The 20,831-nt window shown below is 39.6% G+C and overlaps 1 protein-coding gene across 3 annotated transcripts in view; it reads right to left on the reverse strand.

The window, feature by feature from the left end:
* Klhl2 (kelch like family member 2) overlaps positions 1-19,579 on the reverse strand; it is an 80,750-nt gene extending 61,171 nt beyond the window's left edge. The window contains exons 1-2 of one of the 3 annotated variants that reach the window (XM_033765455.1): positions 7,426-7,491; positions 5,039-5,142 (exon numbers count right to left, since the gene is read on the reverse strand). In XM_033765455.1, coding sequence (XP_033621346.1) covers positions 5,039-5,105 — 67 coding nt within the window. In that variant the 5' untranslated portion in view covers positions 5,106-5,142; positions 7,426-7,491. Of the gene's footprint in view, positions 1-5,038; positions 5,143-7,425; positions 7,533-19,453 lie in introns of those variants that run through there. The other 2 variants (XM_010629864.2, XM_019208296.2) reach the window with 2 other exon arrangements.
* Positions 19,580-20,831: the final 1,252 nt, after the last annotated feature.

The following is a 20,831-nucleotide window of genomic DNA, read 5'->3' on the forward strand; positions in this document are numbered from 1 at the left end:
GAACTATCTCACAGCTACCCTGTAACCTCCCAAGAGGAAATCCATGTGTACTACAGGGGAGGGACAGTTGAGGAGAAGGCAGCGCATGTGCCTCTGCAGCAGGGGAAGAGGACTGGGGCATGTGTCTTTCCTACAGCAAATGTCTTTTCCCTCCTTCAAGAGACGAGAGTGAAGGACTGTGGAAAAACAATTTATCTATATATATATAGCATCTTCCTCTCTCCTACTCTCTATGGACCTAGTCGACAGCCGGGTTTAATCCGAAGGCACTTCTACGCCAAAGGCTATGTCACTCGGGTGATTCCCGCCTGACTTTAGACAAGGCCATAACTCATTCATCTATAGAACCCCCGGGATGTACAAAGCCCCGTGGGGCCTGGAGCCACAAAGCCATGTAGGCAGTTCTCAGACTCAGGCATGACTCAGTTTAAACTTTAATGTACACGGGTGACTGAAAAAATAGTCCTACGCCAAACAGCTTTTAATACCATGGTTTTCAAGGTACTGCTAATGTTAAGATGCACTTTGCTAATTCACATATTGTCCTTGTGTGTCATTTTTAAGGTTATTTCCCTAGAAAAATGTACCTGCTTCCAAAAAATTCAGTTTCAATTATGTTCTAATCTTTAATATTGCATTAATAGATTTAAAATTCCAACTATTATGAGTCAAAGCATAAAGAGGACTATAAAAGCTCTGTGTATCAAACTGTAGTTGTTACATAGTATGTTAGTTACTGCCCTTTGCTATGTTTATAGAGAAAATCTAAACAGTATGCTTTGTGACACTTATGTTTGATAATGTGTTTTTAAACTACTGCATCTGATACTGTAGTTTTTTCCTGTACTGCTTGTAACTTCCCATAGTCTCTCAATTGATTTATGTCTTGATCATGAAACTCACAGGTGCTGTTAGATAACTTGGAAGCTGTGTTAGGCTATCGACCGACAGACGGAAAACCTGAGGGAGCTTCATCCTTAACTCTCCCCTCTTCCCACCAATCCCCTCATTCACCAAAACCTTAGACAGACGTCCAGTCAGCTACCCCACCTCCTCTCCACTGCTCCTGCCCCGGGCCCCTGGGCGCCCATCATCTCTTGCCAACACCACTGTAGCAACCTCCTAATTCTTTTCCTGCCTCTAGCACTAACTCCACAATACTGACCAGTGCTCAAAATCCTTTAGCTTCTTCCGGTTCAAGCATACAAACCTCTTCCATATCCAGTCTCTTGTCCATTATCTAATCTCATCTCTCCCACTTCTAGACGTAAAACATATTACTAAGGAGCTATTTGTAATTCTCTACACACTAAAGTTTTTACTTGGATGCCTTTGTTGAGGTCTCCTTCCTCCTCCCCGCGCCCGGGCTAATCTCCACACTTCCTTTTAAGAGTTAGCTGCAGCCTCTCCAGGGAGCCTCAGCTGTTGGTGGAACATGGCTGGGTTAGGCTGTAACCATGGGTCCAGTTGGGGGAAATCCCCTCTGTCATAATGCACTCTTTACTTAGCTCTCTACATCGAAGTTCTTGAGTTTCCTGTGGGCAGGAATGAAGTTTTTCATATCTCTGTATCCCATAATGCCAGACATACAGTAATCCAATAAATACTGACTGGATGAGTGAATAACTAGATGAACGAAAAAAGTACCAATTTAAAATGCAGCACATTTACTTAACATCATTAGTCATTGTTATGCTAGTCTAAAACGTAAGTATTCTACCTATAAAGGACTTCAATCAAACATCCACTCAACATTCTAAGCTGAACTAAGCACTTTCACAAGCAAAGACTGTGTCATCTCTATTTAGCTTGAGAAAAGGAAGTGCTCCAACTTATAAAAGGTCATGGACATACACATGACTAAAAACATTTATATCCTGGGCCCTTTAACCCAGACACCTAAATTCTTAGACAAACTGGTAACTTCATTTATCTCTTCTGAATGGGATAAATGAAATGTCAATAGGTTTAAGGTGAAAAACTCTAAATCCATTTCACGAAAAAAAAATTCCATGATTTCAAGTACCATCTTCCAGTAAAAATATCTGAAAATATATAACATAGCTTTGATTATACAGAAACCCTAAGAAATGAATGACAAACTGATAGTCAATTTAAGAAATAAATTTTATTTCATTACTTTTCTATTTCCACTCATCTAATCATTATTGCCTTTCTGTTGTTTTTTTTTTTTTGGTACCGGGGATTGAACTCGGGTCCTTGTGCTTGCAAGGCAGGCCACCGAACCACTGAGCTAAATCCCCAGCCCACCTTTCTGTTCTTTATTAGTCTTGAGTTACAAAGAAGCTACTGGCACACAAGTAATATCAGTCTGACAAGGTGACCCAAATGTCCCCATCACCACTGAGTGGTCACGGTGTGTAACCCCACGGTTCCACAACTAATCTAATAGTAACTTCAAGTCCCCTGACAGCTTTCGTCCAGCTAGGGTACCTCTGGGAAAGGGTTCCTAACTCCTTACACAGAGACAGAGTCCTCCATCCTTACAATGCAGGGTCGTCCTCTTGTTGAGGTAGCAGGGTAAAGACAGAAGGAAGCAGATCCCAGAGGAAGTTCTCAAATTGTACATTCAATCATGCCTGGTGCAAAGTCTACTATCTTTCTGTTTAAACCAATTTGAGCAGCAGTTTTTATCACATACAGCCAAAGGGTTCTAACTATGTTCTTTATGCACAATGCCCTATTTAATTTTCTTCACAGCAGTCACTGGTATCAGAAGGTACCTTTTCTCAGTATGAGTTGACTGACTTTCTGACCTTTCCTCTTCTGCCCAACTAGAACCACAGGAACAAGGACTTGTCAGTTTGGTTCATCTCTATGGCCCCCAAAGCCTAGCACAGGGAAATGCTCAGTAACTGTTTCTTGATGAATGAAAGCATAAATCTTAGAAAAATATAACTATGCATACAACTTTTAAAAAGTATACTTATTAAAATAATAACCTGCCATTTCTTGTTCTAATTTACTCTGCTGAATTGTTCCACATGAAAAAAGTAGTAATTAAAAAGCACGTACATAAAAAAAGAGTAGAAATGAAACCAGTATTTTCCATTAGATTTCACAAATGTTAGCCCATGGCTCCAAATAAACAAAACACATTTCTAAAACAAACAGCCTTTTTAAATACCACATTTGTAACAACTAATCTAAAAACACAAGAACCCATGTGATATGTTCCTTCTCAAGCACCAGTTAGACGACCTGTTTTGCTCCAAACAGCCCACATTTCACAAGGTAAAAACCTGTGACTACAGCAGAGAATTCTTTTCACCTCTCTTCCCTACTCAAATGGAACTGCAACAAGTTAACAGAATTCCTTTTTAGGTGATATAATTTGAATGAAAAATTCACCTACAGTTTATGGAAGATTAAAAACAAGTCTAAGAAAGAAAAGTTACACATTTCCACATTCTAAAAGTTTAGTCACAGGAAAACAATCCTCGATTGAGCAAGATAATACAAATATAAAAGATGTTTGATGGAATGGAAGCATCGAAAGGTCTACTTAAATGATGGCCTCACTATATTTTTTGTCATAAAGTTTAACAGCACTTTGGACTATGCAAAATAGATGAATAATAGATTTACCTTCTGGCAAATACCTAAATGAATGTGTGTGTGTATTCATATATTCCAAACTACCCGGATCACATTCCCATGTGTTCTTTATCTAATCTCTGCCAAATTTCTGACTACCATACACAGTAGATTGAAAAGTAGAAGAAAAAAATAGGAAGACCATCAAAAAGGTTAGTAGCACCTTCAAAAAGGTTGAAGAACCACACAAGTTCAGACAAAGTAGCCCGCTGTGGTGGTGCATGCCTGTAATTCCAGCACCAAGGGAGGCTGAGGCAGTAGGATCCCAAGCTCAAGCCCCACCTGGGCAACTTAGTGATTCAGTGAGATGCTGTCTCAAAATAAAACACAAAAAGGGCTGGGATATAGTTCAGTGTGAAGCCCCTGGATTCAATCCCAAGGGAAGGAAAAGGGGAAAGGGGGAAAGGGAAAGGAGGGAAGAGGGAGGGAGATAAGCCTAAGTGATATGCACAGAAAAAGATACTTAACTAGTAGTCAGGAAGATGTGAATTAAAAGTACAATGAGATACTATTTCAGCAACTAGGATGAATATAATTTAAAAAGAAGACAGTAACAAGGGTTGGTAAGGATGTAGAGAGATATAGGACCCTTCATACACTGCTGTTAGGAATGTAAAATGGTGTAGGCCCTTTGAAACAGCTTAGTAGTTTATAAACAGTTAAATATAATAAGGGCTGGTGATTGATTAACTCACTGGTAGAGCACTTGCCTAACAGGCACAAGGCCCTGGGTTCCAATCCCCAGTACAATTGACCAAAAAAATTACACAAGTTACATATAAATTTACCATGTGACCTAGTAATTCCCCTTCTAGGTATCCATTCCCAAGAAAAATGAAAATATATGTCCATTCAAGGAAGTGCTTGTGAATATTCATAGCAACATTATTTGTAATAGCCCAAAAGTAAACAACACAAATGTCCATTAATTGGTGAATGGAGAGTCAAAATGTGATATCTATAAAATGGAATACCATTTAGAAATGAAAAGAAATAAACGTTCCTCGCCACGTTTTTTTTTGGTGGGGGACAGTGCTGCAGATCAAATCCAGGGCCCCTGGCTTGTGAAACCAGTGCTCTTCCACTCAGTTATACCCCACACAGAAATAAACTCTCCTTTGAAACACAGTATCATGTAGATGAGCCTCAAAAACGTGATGTGGGAACAAAATCATTCGAAAATGGACTTACAGACTTGTACACTCAAAATAGGGAAATCTTATGTAAATTATGCCTCAATAAAGTTGGAGAAAAAAACACATTTTAGGTACTCAATTCATATTTTATGTGTGCCAGAAACTAACATAGTATTGCTATTTGTATCTACCTTTGCACACAGCAATCTAAAATTTGGCCAAGTATAGAAAATATATTTCTGGGCAGAAACAAGTTGATCAAGTTGGTAGAAGTGCCCACCTACCAACTAACTGAGATTTCCCAGGAATACTTGTAGACTCGGAATGTCTTCGGGGCTTCATTCCCCTCATTAGGCAAAACTCACAATTTCATCCATTGCCATGACAACTAAAACATGAAGAGTAGAAAACGATGAGACCAACAAGAGAGGAAAACAGAAAAGAAAGCTAGAGACATAATAAGCTCTCCCATCTCTAGCATCTAATTTCTCAGGATGTCTTAGGCTAAGGGAGTGTGGGGATCCTAAAAGTCCAAAGCCCTCTGAAGGAAAAGAAAACTAACTTTGATCTTGTAGGGCCATATAAATAACTGCTTTTTTTTTTCACTTGATGGAAAATAAAACATTTATCAAGAAAATGTCCATCCTGAAACTTAGGAATTTAGAATTTTTTAAGAAAATGTCAACGTTAGTTCAGCATTTTCCATGTGCCCAGAAAAGTGCTAAGAAATTCATATTTTGATCTCATTGAATCTGCAAAGGCTCTAGAATGTGAGTAGGGCTTGATTCCCATTTTCTATACAAGGAAACACCGACTCTTCATGTGAGCTTCCCAGAGGCCCAGTAATTCTGACAAGGAAGTGGCATTAGCAGTTTCCCCTGAGGAAGACCAGGAGGAGGGAACAGCACTTTACTAGGGAATCCCAAATTAGGCCAACACATTCCAGATCGAGGCCTCCTTTTAGAAGCCTACAAACTCTCTTTAGAATAGTGTCCAGGGCAACAAAGAATATGGAAACCAAGAGACCAAAGTGCAGTCTGACCAGTCTCAGTTCACCACACTTGTCTCCTCAGATCAGCCTCCACAGAAACCCTCCCAGTTACCCGCAAACATGACTCCTGGCCCCCTGCCAGCCGCCTTCAGTCCTGATTATTTAACTTGGCTGAGGAACAGCAAAACTGTAAAGGGCTGAAAGCTGAGAGGGACCTCAGTCTCTTCTTTATTTCCAAGGTCTCCTGCACTGGCCTTCATTGTGCCGACCCTCAACATCCACAGGAAATGGGAGCACCTCCTCAGTGCCACCCACCACGGCCTTATGACCCACAATGCTGCTGTGGCACTCGGGCTCCATCCTGGACCTCCTGCTTCAGTGTGCACACCTCCTCTCCCGAACGACACAATGAGCTGTGGGCAAGCAGTACATCCGCATTGCTTCTGCATTTCTTGAAGTATCTAGCAATTCCTTGGGAACAGGGACTACTTAGTGGTGCCTAAAACATAAAGAGCTTTATATTTTTGCCTTTTGATATACCTATACTTGTATTTTCTGTTTGGTGCACCAATACACCAAGATGGTTAGATGAATGAAACAGATCACTTCGTTTCTTTGTACACAATTTCAGCCATCTCGCCTGAGTGGATGTTTTACTTTTCGCAATTTCTACAGTTAATCACACTGCAAAAACACTAAATAAAAATTCTACAAATAAACAATACATAAGTTTTAAATTGTGCACCATTCTGAGCAGTGTGATAAAGACTTGTGCCACCCTGCTCTGTCCCTGCTGGGACATGAATCATCTCTTTATCCAACATGTCCACAGTGTGTGCGCTACCTGTCAGTCAGTGACTAGTGCTATCTGGTTTCTCGCATCCAATTCACAGTACTACAATGCTCATGTTCCAGTAACCCTTATTTTACTTAATAATAGCCCCAAAGCACAAAGGTAGTGATACTAGCAATTTTATTACCATACACTGTTATAATCGACCTACATTATTATTGCTGTTAATCTCTTAGTGTGTCTAATTTATAAATTAAGTTGTATATAGGAAAAAACAGGACCTACAGGATTTGGTACCATCTGCAGTTTCAGGCATCCACTGTGGGTCCTGGAATGTATCCCCACCAATAAGGGGAACTATATAGTTTTTTAAAATTTTTTTAATGAAGCTAAGGCTTCAAGTATGACAGACATTAATCATTTATTTTCCAAAAGTATGAAAATCATGCTATGCATTTTTGCAATTGCCAAAGTTTCTGAATGAATTACCCTATTTTCTTGTATTTCTACATAATGGGCATTAAGCAAACATAATTTTGTTCACTATAACACTAGATGAAGCAAATGTGAAAAATACAGAACAGTAAAAGTGCCTTTCATTTGCCAAAATGATGAAGTGCTGAAAGCTGGAATAAATGGCAGAAAGGCAAACAGAACAGAGGGAAACATAACAACATAACACAAAGGGGAAATACTGAGCATAAAGGAGTGAGCACTTGTATGTGCATGTTTACTGATCACAGAAATGAAAAACAATTTGGAACAGCAGACACATTTTCTTCCATTACAATTCTTCATTTTTAAAAGTAAAATGTTAATAACAAAAGAAAATGAAAATTTCAGACCTTTACATATTTTTGAAAACCAATAACTTATGTATTTCTTACCTGTAAACATGGCGTGAAAATAAGGACTACATGCAGCCAGCACCACCCTGTGAGCAGGGATTTCCATGTCTTCTGCCACAATTGTGACATCACACAGCAAATTCTGACTGTTCACAAAGCAGAGAAGAAAAGAGTTATGTGACTCCCATAATAAGTGTATCACACATCACAGGCAATACTATTATAGTAAAGCCCGCTTTGCAGAGCAGAAACGAACATAAAAAGACTGCTATCCTCAGGACAGGATCACAAAACATGAGGACACAGAAAATAACTGTGATTAAAGGCCCAGCATACCTTGGGTCCTCAATCAGAATCCTGCCTTTGTTTAACACAGAAATCTTTCCCAACTTGGCAAAACTACTGGCAGTAAGCCATCTATGGATTATAAAAGGACCAATACTCTGAATACTAGTTTTGAACAGAAATGGCGGATGGCAATCAAACACTAAAAGGAAGAAAGAAAAACACATACAAAAAACAAAACTGAGTCAAACACCCACCTTCTCCAAAAAGTAAAAAAAAGATATTTGAAATGACACTGGGTCATCAAGCAGCAGTAAAATTATATTCAATTTTATCTGCTCTTAAAAGGTATTTGGAGCTTAACTCACCACAGAACATTTTATCAGGGCAAATATCTCATTCCCCAATGCCAAAGTACATTACCTCATACAAAATTTTAAAAAGCATTTCATTGCTTTAAAACAAGCCATTATTCAGCCACCATAATTACACCTACAATTTAAAAACATCCATTTTCATTCCTTTAAAAATATGTGACGAGTCCTTTTTGCATGCTATACATGGTGCAAGGCTGGGCCCTCTAGGATTTTTTTTTTTCAATTTGTATATTTTTATTAGTGCATGTTTGCAGTTAAGAACATTGCAGAGTATCTTTTTTTGTTTGTTTGTTTTTTGGTTTTTTTTTTTTTGAGACAGGGTCTCACTATGTAGTTGAGACTGACCTAGAACTCACTATGTAGTCCAGGCTGGTCTCAAACTCACAGCAATCCTCCTGCCTCAGCCTCCTGATGGCTGGGATTACAGGCATTCACCACCACATCCAGCTCAGAGTATCTTTTTAGCAAAAAAAGTTGTGCTGGACACTTATTCCAAAACAAGCAGGAAAGTCCCAAAGCCTAAAATCTGCCTTGCCAGTAGTCATACTATAAATCTCTACAAAGGGTGTGTTGCACATAAACATCCTTTCCACACCGCAAATAACCAAGCACTGAACTTATATGTATGTGCAGAGTTCAGAGGCCACACTCAACCCCCTCCTCATTTTTCCACCTATTTCCTACTTTGGTTAATTTCTAGTAGCTCATAGCCACATTTTCACAAGAGCTCAGTATGGAGAGCCTGTTGGCATCCAGTCTCTCTAGTCTAGGAGGTACTGGAATAAAGGAGTACTGCAGCTGGAGATGATGCACCCACATCCTCCTTACTGATGACTTGCTATACTCTTTAAAGTGTGACTTACAGGTGGTGCTACCTAATGGCTCATGACACTGTATGAGACAGAGGGCAAGCCTCATGCTAGTCATAGAAGGTGGCAAAATGTCACTAATTTGGAATTCCTCCAGATCAGGTAAAGAATAAAGTTTACAATCAGATCAGAATTTTAAAAATTAAAATAAATCCCTGTGCATTCTATGAACTCTATGCATTCAAAAATAACGAGAGTGAGCCGTATTGATGGTGCTTTCATGAAGGGGCTACACAAGATCTTTACCAGTACATATATTTTTCTAGTTAGTCTTTACCATGATGTTACAAGAGAGTTATTATTTTGATTCCCAAAGTGTGCAGCTGAGGAAACCACTGTAAAAGATGAATGACCTTGGGGCAGAGGATGCAGCTCAGTGATACAGTGCTTGTCTAGCATGTATGAGGCCCTGAGTTTGAACCCCAACGATGGAAAAGAAAAATGGTGAATGGCCTGCCCAAAGCCCCCCAACAGTGTCATGACATCAGGGATCAGATACTCAGTCTGACTTCAGAGCCTCCTAACCACTACACAAAACCACCTTCAGCTAGGTAGTTTTAAGATTTGTTAAAGCTTGAATAAAATGGAATAGAAATTATAAATGATCACTTTTTTTGTCATTGTTTCTCACTATGTAGTACAGGCTGCCCTCAAACTCACAATTTATATATTAGGACTTTTTTTTTTTTAGTTCAATACATAGTTAACGAAAGGCCCAATTTTAGAGGAATTTTAACACTGCCTCTATAGAATTTTTAGAAAAATCAAATAATGTTTATACATTCATTCAACAAAGTGTTTCCAGACCATCTCTGTTCCTAACATGACTAGCAGAAACACCAGCATTGCAGGATAAAGTAGAAAGCACCACAGTAAAGGTGCTGTAGAAAAATTCAGTGGTGTAGCAAGATACAAAATCAACACACAAAAATCAATAGCATTCCATAACACTATAATGAACCCAGTGACAAATCAGGAAAATATGCCATTCACAATAGCACCAGGAAAAGTAAATACTTAGGAATTAACCTAACTAATCAAGTGAAAGAACTTTACAATAAAAACTACAGTACCCAGAAAAAGGAAATTAATGGGGATATCAGAAAATGGAAAGCTATCCTGTGTTCCTGGATAAGCAGAGCCAAAATATATATAGTCAAATGGCCATACTACCAAAATAGATATATAGATTCAATGCAACCCCATTCAAAATTCCAGCTGCATCCTTTACAGAACTACAAGAAACAATCTTAAAATTCATATGGAACACAGAATAAAAAAGTAAACCTGAGTGACGAGCAAAGTGTGGGGCATCACCATCCCAGACTTGAAGTTATACTACAAAGCTACTGTGATAAAAACAGCATGGTACTGGCCCAAGAACAGACATAAGAATCAATGGAATAGAACAGAGGATGCAGAAACAAGTTCAAGTACATTCAACTATTGTATTATATTTTTGACAAAGGGGCCAAAATACACAAGGAAAGATAGCCTCTTTAATAAAAGGTGCTAGGAAAACAGGCTATCCACATGCAGAAGATTGAATCTAGACCCATATCTCTAACTATGTACTAAACTGAAACCAAAATGGATCAAAGAACTAAATGTTAAACCAAAAACTCTTAACCTGCTGGAAGACAAGATAGGTAAAACTCGGGCCAGGGATATAGCTCAGCAGCACTGAACCTGCCTGGGAAGCACAAGGTCTTGAGTTTGATCTCTGGTACAAGGCAAAAAAAAAAGAGGTAAAACTCTTGAAGCCATGGCTGTAGGCAAGGACTTTCCAAGCAGACCTACAGCTGCACAGGAAATATTTCCAATAATTAACAAATAGGATCATATTAAACTTTGTGCACACCAAAAGAAACCAACAAAGTGAAAAGACGACCTATAGAATGGGAAAAAATTTCACCAGCAATTCCTTAGGCAGAGAATTCAACAAATTAGACCTCCCTCTATAAAACACCCAATCAAAGACTTGGGCAAGTGAAATGAATAGACACTTCACAGAAAAGTATAAACAGCCAGTAAATATGTGAAGAAATGATCAATATCCCTGGTCATTTTAGAAATGCAAATTAAAACAACCCTATGATTCCATCTTATCCCAGAAAGAATGGCCATCATTAAGAAATCAAATAGTAACAAATGCTTGTGAGGCTATGGGGGGAAATGAACTCTTCTAGATTGTTGGTGGGAATGTAACCTAGAACAACTACTACAGAAATCATTATGGAGATTCCTCAAAAAACTAAAATTAAAAATTCCATTTGACCCAGCTATTCCCTTCTAGGTACCTTCCTGAAAGAGTTAAAGACATCATATTACAGAAACACATGCATACCCATGTTTACAACAGCACAATTCTTAATAGCTAAATCTTGGGAGTGGCTTGTAAATCCATCAACAGACGAATGGATAAAGAAAATGTGGTACTTACACACAATGGAGTACTGCTGTGTCATAAAGAAGGATAAACTTCAGTCATTTATAGGAAATGGTTGCACCTTGAGACCGTAAGTTAAGTGAAATAAATTAAACACACAAGCTTAAATATCGCAGTTTCTTTTATATGAGAAACCCAAACTATAAGTAAAGAGCAAAATAAAAGATAATAGGAAGTAGGGAGATAGACTGTCCTCAAATGGGAAGGAGACCAAGAGATGGAAGGAGGTGGGAAGGCAGGAGAGGGAAAGGGGATGAAATAAGGAATTAAGATGTGCTAAGTTCATGTACCAACTCCACACAAGGAATGTAACCATTATGCACTGCAAACACATACTAACAAACAAAAAGAAATTGGGAAGAAATGAAAAAGAAGATTTAGTGACGTTACCATGTGCCCAAGTTCTAGTTCCAAAGCTACACAGATTTTGACTGACTAGCCCCAATCCTGTTTTTACCATAAAACTGCTATTTTTTACACATAGGATGCAAGATTTTTCAGGGAAGTATATTTACCCGTGCAACACAAACTATATATCTGAAATTCCTAGGAAAAGAAAGTTCATTAAGAGTATCTGCAAAGCAAAAGGAATTATAACTAACTATGAATATAGTATTGCTTGAGCTTCTATCTTTTACTTACAGCTAAACTGAATTTCTCTCAGATTGTTGAAGAAGTATCTATGTTGGCAGTCCTAATTCTTTGGTGAAATAAACTATTTCTACCTCAAAAAAAAAAAAGGGGGAGGCTTAAGCCAAGCCCAAACCTAAAAGTATGTGCTGGTGCCTGAAGCCCAGAAGCAGGGAAGCATCAAGGGGAGTCGGGGTCCAGGAGGAGCAGGAGCTAAGTGTGAAGGACGAGGAGAAGGAGGGAGGGCGGACACAGCAGTCACACAGCCTTGAGAAACCAGGAGATCAGACTCAGCGTGAGCAGGAGTCAAGCACACCTGAATGCCTGTTTTCCTATGTCAGTCATCCTCCCTCCTGCCACGTTTTCAAGATGGATCTTAGTGGAATGACACCGGAATACCTCAACATCACACAATTAATTACAGTCGGCCTTAATTACAATCACTCACTGATCCCAACCTCCTCGCAGAACACCCGCTGGCTTTCTCCTGCACAATTAGCTTGGCCCTGGCGCTTTAGTTGACGTTGGTTATTATCAAATATTATGCAGCCACACCCTGGGCTAGGTCTCAGGGAGTCCAAGAGCCATGTGGCTTTAGTGTTCCATTTTTCATCTTTGTGCCTCTGGCAAGAATATACAGTGCACTGTACCTCAGTTCACGAACTTAATTCTTTCCAGGATTCTGGTCGCAGAATGTGTTCCACAGGTTCCCTACAACCAGAATCGTGGAAAGAATTCTGCAACAAGATTGTGGAAAGAATTAAGTTCATGAACGGAGGCACCACTCACTTTAACACAGCACTTAAAGATGACAAAGATCTGACCCACCTTCTTATCTGTACCATGGAGTGCAGAGTGAGTGTGGGAATCCAGGTGTGCACATCCAAACTGACTCTTACCACTTCCAAACTTGCTTTCTCACAAGAAGTTGAATGACTTGTGGGTGAGGAATGGAGGGCTACAAATGTATAGTATGGCAACATAAATTTTAAAAACTTGTTTCAGCAGCTCAGACTCAAAATCGATGGGGCCAGGGTGGGATGTTCAGAACATGCGGGAGAGGTTAAGCCCAACCTTAAGTGAAAGATTCAGAAAAGAAATAGCTGTTAAGCTCAAATCTATAGAGAAGAATGGGAATTAGACCTTATGTAAAATTCAAATGGCATAGAAAAAAAGAAAGGCATTCCATTTCCTAAATGAAACAGTATTATGAAAATTGGCCCTTCTCAGGAAAAAAAAACTGCTTTGAAAAATGAATAAAAATGCTTGAATATATCAAGACAGCCTTTGATTTTCTAGTATAAAACAAATGAATTCTAAAAGTAGAAAAGCCTATCACTGCTTTTAAAACACATAGTGCATAACTTCTTACAGTAAAACGTGACATCAGGCTCTGAGACATCAAAAATAATTAGTTGTCATAGGAATCGATTTACTTTCAACTGGAAGTGGGGGTGGTGGGAAATTACATGGCGCGTGTCCACCTTTCTTTCCCAGGTGCCAAGAAAAATCAGGAGGCACTTCCTGCTGTGTGCAACAGTCAGAAAGACAACAAGGTGCCAGGCCAGGGTTACAAGATGTCAGCCAGAGTCCATGGGCAAACACACCAGAGCCTAGGAAAGTGTTCAAGGAAGCCCAGAGGAATTGCCTCAGGTGTCAGGTCGGGAAAACAAGCCCTTGGCATACAAAGGAGAGGAGGCCAGAGGGCAGAAACTAAAGAACTTAAATACCGGTCAGGAAGCAGAGAGTGAGCCAGATGTGGAGCAAGTGTGCTGTTCAGGACATGGGTTTATGATCGAGTGCTGTCTACTGGGTACCTAGGTGGGTGGGGAAGCAGATGAGCTGTTTTAAAGGTAGAAGACTCTCTGATTGCTGATTTAAATTAGTAATATTTAACCAAATCGCCGGTAGGTGACAATGTCATCTAATAGGCAGATGCACTCTGGCTAAAATGTCAATAATCTCACAGAGCAACAGAATTCTGTAACACATGTTACCACTATCTTCCTTCTCTTTCTTCTTAAAACTATGAGGGTAGGCAGCATCTGTGAACTCCTCTGGGAGCTAAGCACTGGGAAAACCTAGGTTTCGGGTTTTAATAACATGCAGAGTCCTAAAAACCAGCACAGCCCCCAGACAGATTTACACCTGCTGCGATTTTTCAAACACAAAAGCAGGGAGAGATGATATTCAGCTTGGAAAGTCATAGGAAAACCTACTACAATGATTTGGAAACTGCTTTAAACTAGTAAAGGGTCCCAGAATAGAGACTATCACACTTTGTGGGAAGAATCAAGACAGCAGAATGAGAGCAAAAAATGACAAAGCAGAGCCACAAGACGACACTGGAAAAAGCACATCACTGAGTGACTGCAGGGAAGAAACATCTCACATCTGGGGACCCACAAGAATACCTGACCACAGCTGACAGAAAGAGAAGAGGACTTTCTTAGAAATCCAGTAAAAGGAGGTGATAGGGATGAGGGAAGGATGGGAGGGAAAAAGCAGAGAGATGAGGAAGCCAAAGGCTTCGGAGGGAAAACAGTAACGCTGGAGTGAGTTCTGAAGGTGGAGGAGAAAATTCTGGGCACCAGGTAGAAAACGTAGAGTATACAAAGGAAAAAAATCACAAGTAGGCACTCTTAACTACTGGTACAATAATCTAAAAGGAAAGAGGCACAGAAAGATTTTCAGATTTACAAGGGGGTACTGACGGTGAACCCTGGGGCAGCACATCATCTCATGCCTAGCAGGCATTCGGCAATGCCAAGGCGCAGGAAGAAAAGGAGGATGGTTACCTAAACTCCTTTACTACTGCCCATTCCTCTATGAAATTTAATGACCCTATCCATGCTCAATAAACACCACTTAAAAGGTAATCTGTCACGAGTGTTAACACCATGGAATATCACCAGTTAAACTGAAGACAGTAGTCTCCAAACTGTCTTTTAAGCTTTCTTAAATAAGACTGCTTGATTTGAGAGATCCTCCCAACTGCTCTGTCCTTCAAGAAATGTATTATGCTGGTTTAGCTCAGTGGTTCTGCCACCTGCCTCACAAGCACAAGGTCCCGAGTTCAATCCCCGGTACATTAAAAAAAAATTTTTTTTAAATGTCTTATATCCTACTTTGGTACAACATGAAAACAAAATAGCTGGACATGGTTCTCCTATAGAAAGAATGTGCATTAAATCCATTTTTAAAACCCTATATAGTTTCCTAAAATTCCTTATTTACAGCGACACAAAGCTATGAAGAAAAAGCAGACTCACTTAAGTTTGCTGTTTAATCATCTGCCTTGTGAGGAACAAAGTATGAATAAACAAACAGGAGCCACAACTCAGATCCTTCATAGACACACAACAGACAATCTAATCTCAGCAGTGATCTGGGTCCATGATGTGTAAAGCCTTAATGGAAAATACAATAACCACTTCTTCAAGACAGAGTTTGGGGTTCTTCTGTTTATCTTCTAAAATGTAAGAATTTCCGTTATAACCAAACAACTAAATATTTAGGGATTATAAAAGGCAAACAGGTGAACATATGAATACAGATGAATCAACATTTATCCTTACTGAACACTTTTAACTCCTAAATATAACTTAAGAATCAAAAGTAGATTCCTTCTAAATAAAATAATTCCTCCCCCATTGATGCTCAGGGAAATGTTTAAAGCCCAAGGAGTCTTAGATCATAGAACACAAGTTTTTAACTTTAAAATTTATTCTACAGACAAAAATGCTATCTTTTGAAAGTTCTTTTGGTTACTGTGAAAAGCTGGCAATGTAGTTTTTCTAATTAAGCTTCTATCTGGGTATAGGCGTGCGGTTTTAGCCCTCCATCGACCCAGCACACTGAGCAGCACCTAAGCACTCTCTGTCTTGTCCCCACACACACTCGGAAAACATGAAGTTCAGGCTGAATTTCTGCCAGAGATGTGTTGCTGAATACCAGCTCTGACACGCTGTCCTCCCGACACCCCTACTCTTACCATGCTCCTTCCTTTCTCAAACCTGCACTGAATCCCATCGCCCAGAGGATTCCACCATGCTGCTCAAGCCTGCCACAATTCTGTCCTCTTGCTGGCTAACATTTTCTCCCCAGATAAACCCATGATTCAAGTAATCAGGGTAGGTTCACCCCTGCCCCAGCTCATGCAGCTTAATGGAACTAGAAAAGGACTTCCCACTCTGACCATGGAGGAATCCTGCAGCAGACCCATCAGGCCCCAGCTGCAGCCCTCTTGTGGGCCCTCGTAGTTTTTCACAAGAGAGTCCCTCATGGCACCCACGTTTTACACACGATCCTCCACTATCCCATCCTCTTCACTGTGATCTCTACAGCTCACCAGATACCCAGAGGGCACAAGGAAAATCCAACATGGACCAGATGTCTGGTCCAAAGTGAATGTAGGATTTTAAAATCAAACAATTTTGTTATCCACGTTTATTGTGGACTGATATGTAGGCCTCTGGGCCTTGTATCTTTTCAAAAAAATCAGTTTCAGAAAAGCTCATTGTTCATTTTCTATCCATTTTAAATAAAAGCACACAGAAATTATTTTAAATTTAAAATAAAAGACCCAGCACAGTGGCACGCACCTGTAATTCCAGCACTCTGGAAGCTGAGGCAGGAGGACATTGAGTTAAAGGCCAGGCTGAGCTACATATCAAGTACAAGGCCAACTTCCGCTGCATAGCAAGATTCTATCTCCAATTAATTAATTAATTTTAAAATGTAATTCTACAACTTCAATAAAACTCCCTTCTCCTCCCACCTCTATTCCCACAACCACACCTTATACTAACTAAACTAAGGTGACTTTTACTTCTCAGTGTACAGCTCCTAACCACCCTGAAGTTACAGCCCAGGAGCACAACAGTGAGAACAAGTTCTTCCTTCCCAGAAGTCAAGAAACCGCTCTCAGCTACTCCTTCCTAGCAACAGGAAGCTGATGCAAATTCAGGAAATAATGGGTGTCTTTCACACACACAAGAAACAGGCCTCATCAGAGATATACTTCAATTGGCTATGAAGGATAAGTGAGGAAGAGGATGACATTTAAAAAAGAAAAAGACAGGTTCTCTCTTGAAAACCGGCTCCAACTACTGGCCCGGTAACAATAGCTCCTGAAACGGTGCAACAAAAAAAAACAAGGTGCTATGTCACAGACATGTAGTTCACACCCAAAATGGGGCAAATAGATCAGCGAAGGCTAAAACTAAATAATTCTGGGACAAGTCAAGGACACCAAAGACTTGCAGCTGAGTAGGAAAAAAATCTCATTGGCTCAGAGAATGTCAGAGCAGCGACGAACCATCCTGTCCACTCTTACATTATAGTCCAAGCTCAAAGAAGTAAAACAACTGACCAAGGCCAAAAAGTTTGTCCTAACACTTGAGTCATTCACCTCAAGCGAAGCATTAGGTGTTACATTCACTGTGGTGGCTGAGTCCTGACCAGGCCAACAGGAGAGCCAGCAGAATGGAAAGCCAAGCCTACCCACAGTCTTTTTAAACTTTTGAAAAAGAAAAAAGAATCATTAAAGATCCAAACCTTAAAAGAGCCAGACTGTTGTTTCCACTGCATTTTATGTTCTAATAACTATTGTCACAATAGAATTAAAAAACTGAAACAGCACTATCAGACCTGCTGGATGACCCCAGCTGCCTATTCTACCCCCACCAAAATAAAACCTTCACCTTGTAAATGTTGTCAGAGCAGTAGTAGAAGGCAAATCCAATGAGTCAATATTCAGTTTGCATTTTCTTGTCTCTCTCCAATCCATCATCTACCCTGTAGTCAGTGTGTGCATTTCTGTATTTATGTGATCAGATCCAAATCTGATCATGGCACATTCCTACTTAAAACTCTCCAATGGCTTGAAAGCAACTCCTGATGAAGTTCAAAACATCAGGCATGCTGGCCCCCTACCCACTCAGCCTGCCCCATCACCATAACCCCGTGGCCACCTACACTCCAGGAACCTCTTCGGGGACTCTGATGAGGCCGGCTCTTCCAGCCCCACCCCTTCATTCCTGCATGCACACTGTCAGGTGGTCTCCCACCTCTCTTACCTCCTTTCTTTCAGATCTCAGCATAATTACCCCCGGTCTTCTCAAGGAATCCTTTCCTGACCACTGTTACCCACCCTCAGACTCCAGGCAGCCCTCCTTACTGCTGTCACGATTTATGCTAAACTGCTTTCTGTGATCTTTTGATTAATGCTGGTTTCCTGAAGTGAAGCAAAGCCCCACAAGGGTAGCAATCACATCTGTTTGTGCCCATCACTGTACCTACGGTACCTAGCAGATAAATATTTAGTGGTTCCGTTCATTAAAGAAACAAATAAACAAGGGATCTAAATCATGGGCTCCAAGGAAAGAGAGAAAGTGTAAGCTACGCCTCCTTAGCCAACCTTTCAGCATTTCACATATACACTCCTTTCATAAAAGGAATGGTGAAGACAAATAAATCTTTTGTAAAGAGCTAAGAAAACAAATTCAAAGCTATTTATGTATTCATCAGCCTCTAATTACTCAATCACTTTTAATGTCACTCAGTGGCTCATAACGTACTTGAGAATTACCTTAGCAGTGGGCGAGGCACTACTTTCTAGAACTACTGCTGCACCACACTATCATGGCCAAGAAGAGAACTGCAGTTTTCTCTAAAAGTTTCTTTCCATAATCTTTACTAGAAGCCCTAGATCGGTATTATACTGCGGAAATATAATGCAAGTTACAATTTTCTAGTGATCAGATGGAAGAAGGTAAAAAATAAAATTAGCATCAATAATATATTCAGGGCTGGGGATTTAGCTCAGTGGTGCCATATCTGCCTCGCAAGGGCAAGGTCCTGAGTTCGATCCCCAGTACCCCCCTCAAAAAAAATTCAATTTAACATAAATATACAATATATTATCATTTAACATGTAACCAATATTTAAAGAATTATTAGCAAAACATTTTACATCCCCTTTGCACTAATTCTTAGAAAGCCACTGCATATTTTTCTACTCATAGAATACCTCAATTTAATTAGCCACCTTTGGCTAGTGGCTACCATCTTGGGCAGAGGAGTCCTATACTGTCACACTATTGATAAATTACATTGCCCACAACCCCTGCCATGTTGCAGTGCTGGGGATTGAACCCAGAGCCTTACTGTGCACCTCTACCACTGAGCTACATCCCTAGCCCTCTCTCTCTTCCTTTGAAAAGCTTGAAGAAGGCCAGGGATTTGGCTCAGTGGTTCTGCCACTTGCCTCGCAAGCATAAGGTTATGACTTTGATCCCTGGTACCAAAAAGGGGCGGGGGGAGTGTGAATAAAAAGCTTTTGATATTTCTGATCAAACAAAACAACAGTGATGGAGGGGGAAGTTATACACACTAGACAAGTGAAAAATAAAGGGAAAAGACTGATGGTTACATGTACATGAAAGGGCTGATACCTTCTTAATTCGTTCATGACTTTAAAAGCTTTCTTCATGTGCCAAGGATTCACTGTCACTGGGCAGTGTTTTTCAGTATTATCATCTTTTGAATCGAGAGGCTTCTGATGACCCTGCTTTGTGCATCTGTACATAAAAGGAACAAAAAAAACAGAAAAAGATCTTATTAAAGATAATTTATCACCAGCTTATCACACTACAGGAGACAAATCGAATGCCTTCCTCCTCTTCTCATTTAAAGGAAGTCTCCCAGAAAAGCCCATTGTAAGATTAAAACAACTTGTACACTTTCTGATGGTCACTATGGTTTCAACTATGTAGGTAATTACCTCCCTGGTGTCAAAGTTTTGCCAAAGTGAGCGCAACAAATTCAGTAAAAGTGCTTTAGTAGATACCACCAAGTAAAAATGCTGAAAATGATCTCTGGTGGAAATTAACTGGCTTTTATAATCTGATAAAGTCACATGTTATTTACAAACCAAGAGAGGAGCAGGAACATATTTTACACAAACTTCAGACATTGAGAATCTGATTCAAATTTTGCTTTCTACCTGCAAGGATATTTACCCCATGTACTTTCAGCCTACACTAATAAGAGATTTGTCACGTTCAGATATTTACCACATAACAACCATTGTGCTTAGTTTACTTTCACTATTTTCCAGTTTTTATTTTTATTAGTACATGCTTGTACTTTCATTATTTATAATCCTCACAATAACTCTGTAAGCTAATTACTATCATTATCCCCACTTAACAGATAAAGAGAATGAGGCAAAAAATAGTTTGGACAACTTGGCAAATTGAAGTTAGGTAAGACTGTACCCAATCTGACTTCCACTACTCTTCAATACCATTTCCTACACTAAACAAAGATATTTAATTTCATAGATATGTTCACCAATTGTTTTTCTGATACTGGGGATTGAACCAAGGGGAGCTCCACCACTGAGCTACACCTCCAGATGTTTTTATTTTTTAATTTTGAGACAGTATCTGTAAATTGCCCAAGCTAGCCCAAACTTGTCATCCTCCTTCCTCATCCTCTTAAGTAGCTGAAATGACAGGTATGTACCACCGTACCCAGAGAAAACTTACAATTTTCAAGAGCCCAGGGCTGTATTAGTATTAATATGAGTTGTTCTCTCAAAAGGCCAAAAAAATTGACAATATGGGAGTATGGGCTGGGGGTGGAGAATTAACTGCAAATTAATGGACAAGGAAATTTTTGAAGTGACAGTTGCACAATTCTATAAATTAACTAAAATTCACTATTTTGTACAATAATGATGGGTATATTTTACAGTATGTAAATTATATCTCAGTAATGCTATGAATTAAAAGAGAGTCAGAGCACCAAATTAAGCCTTTAAAAACC

The sequence above is a fragment of the Fukomys damarensis genome, unplaced genomic scaffold (assembly GCF_012274545.1).
Source record: "Fukomys damarensis isolate Sample0158 unplaced genomic scaffold, DMR_v1.0_HiC HiC_scaffold_18, whole genome shotgun sequence".
Taxonomy (NCBI): domain Eukaryota; kingdom Metazoa; phylum Chordata; class Mammalia; order Rodentia; family Bathyergidae; genus Fukomys; species Fukomys damarensis.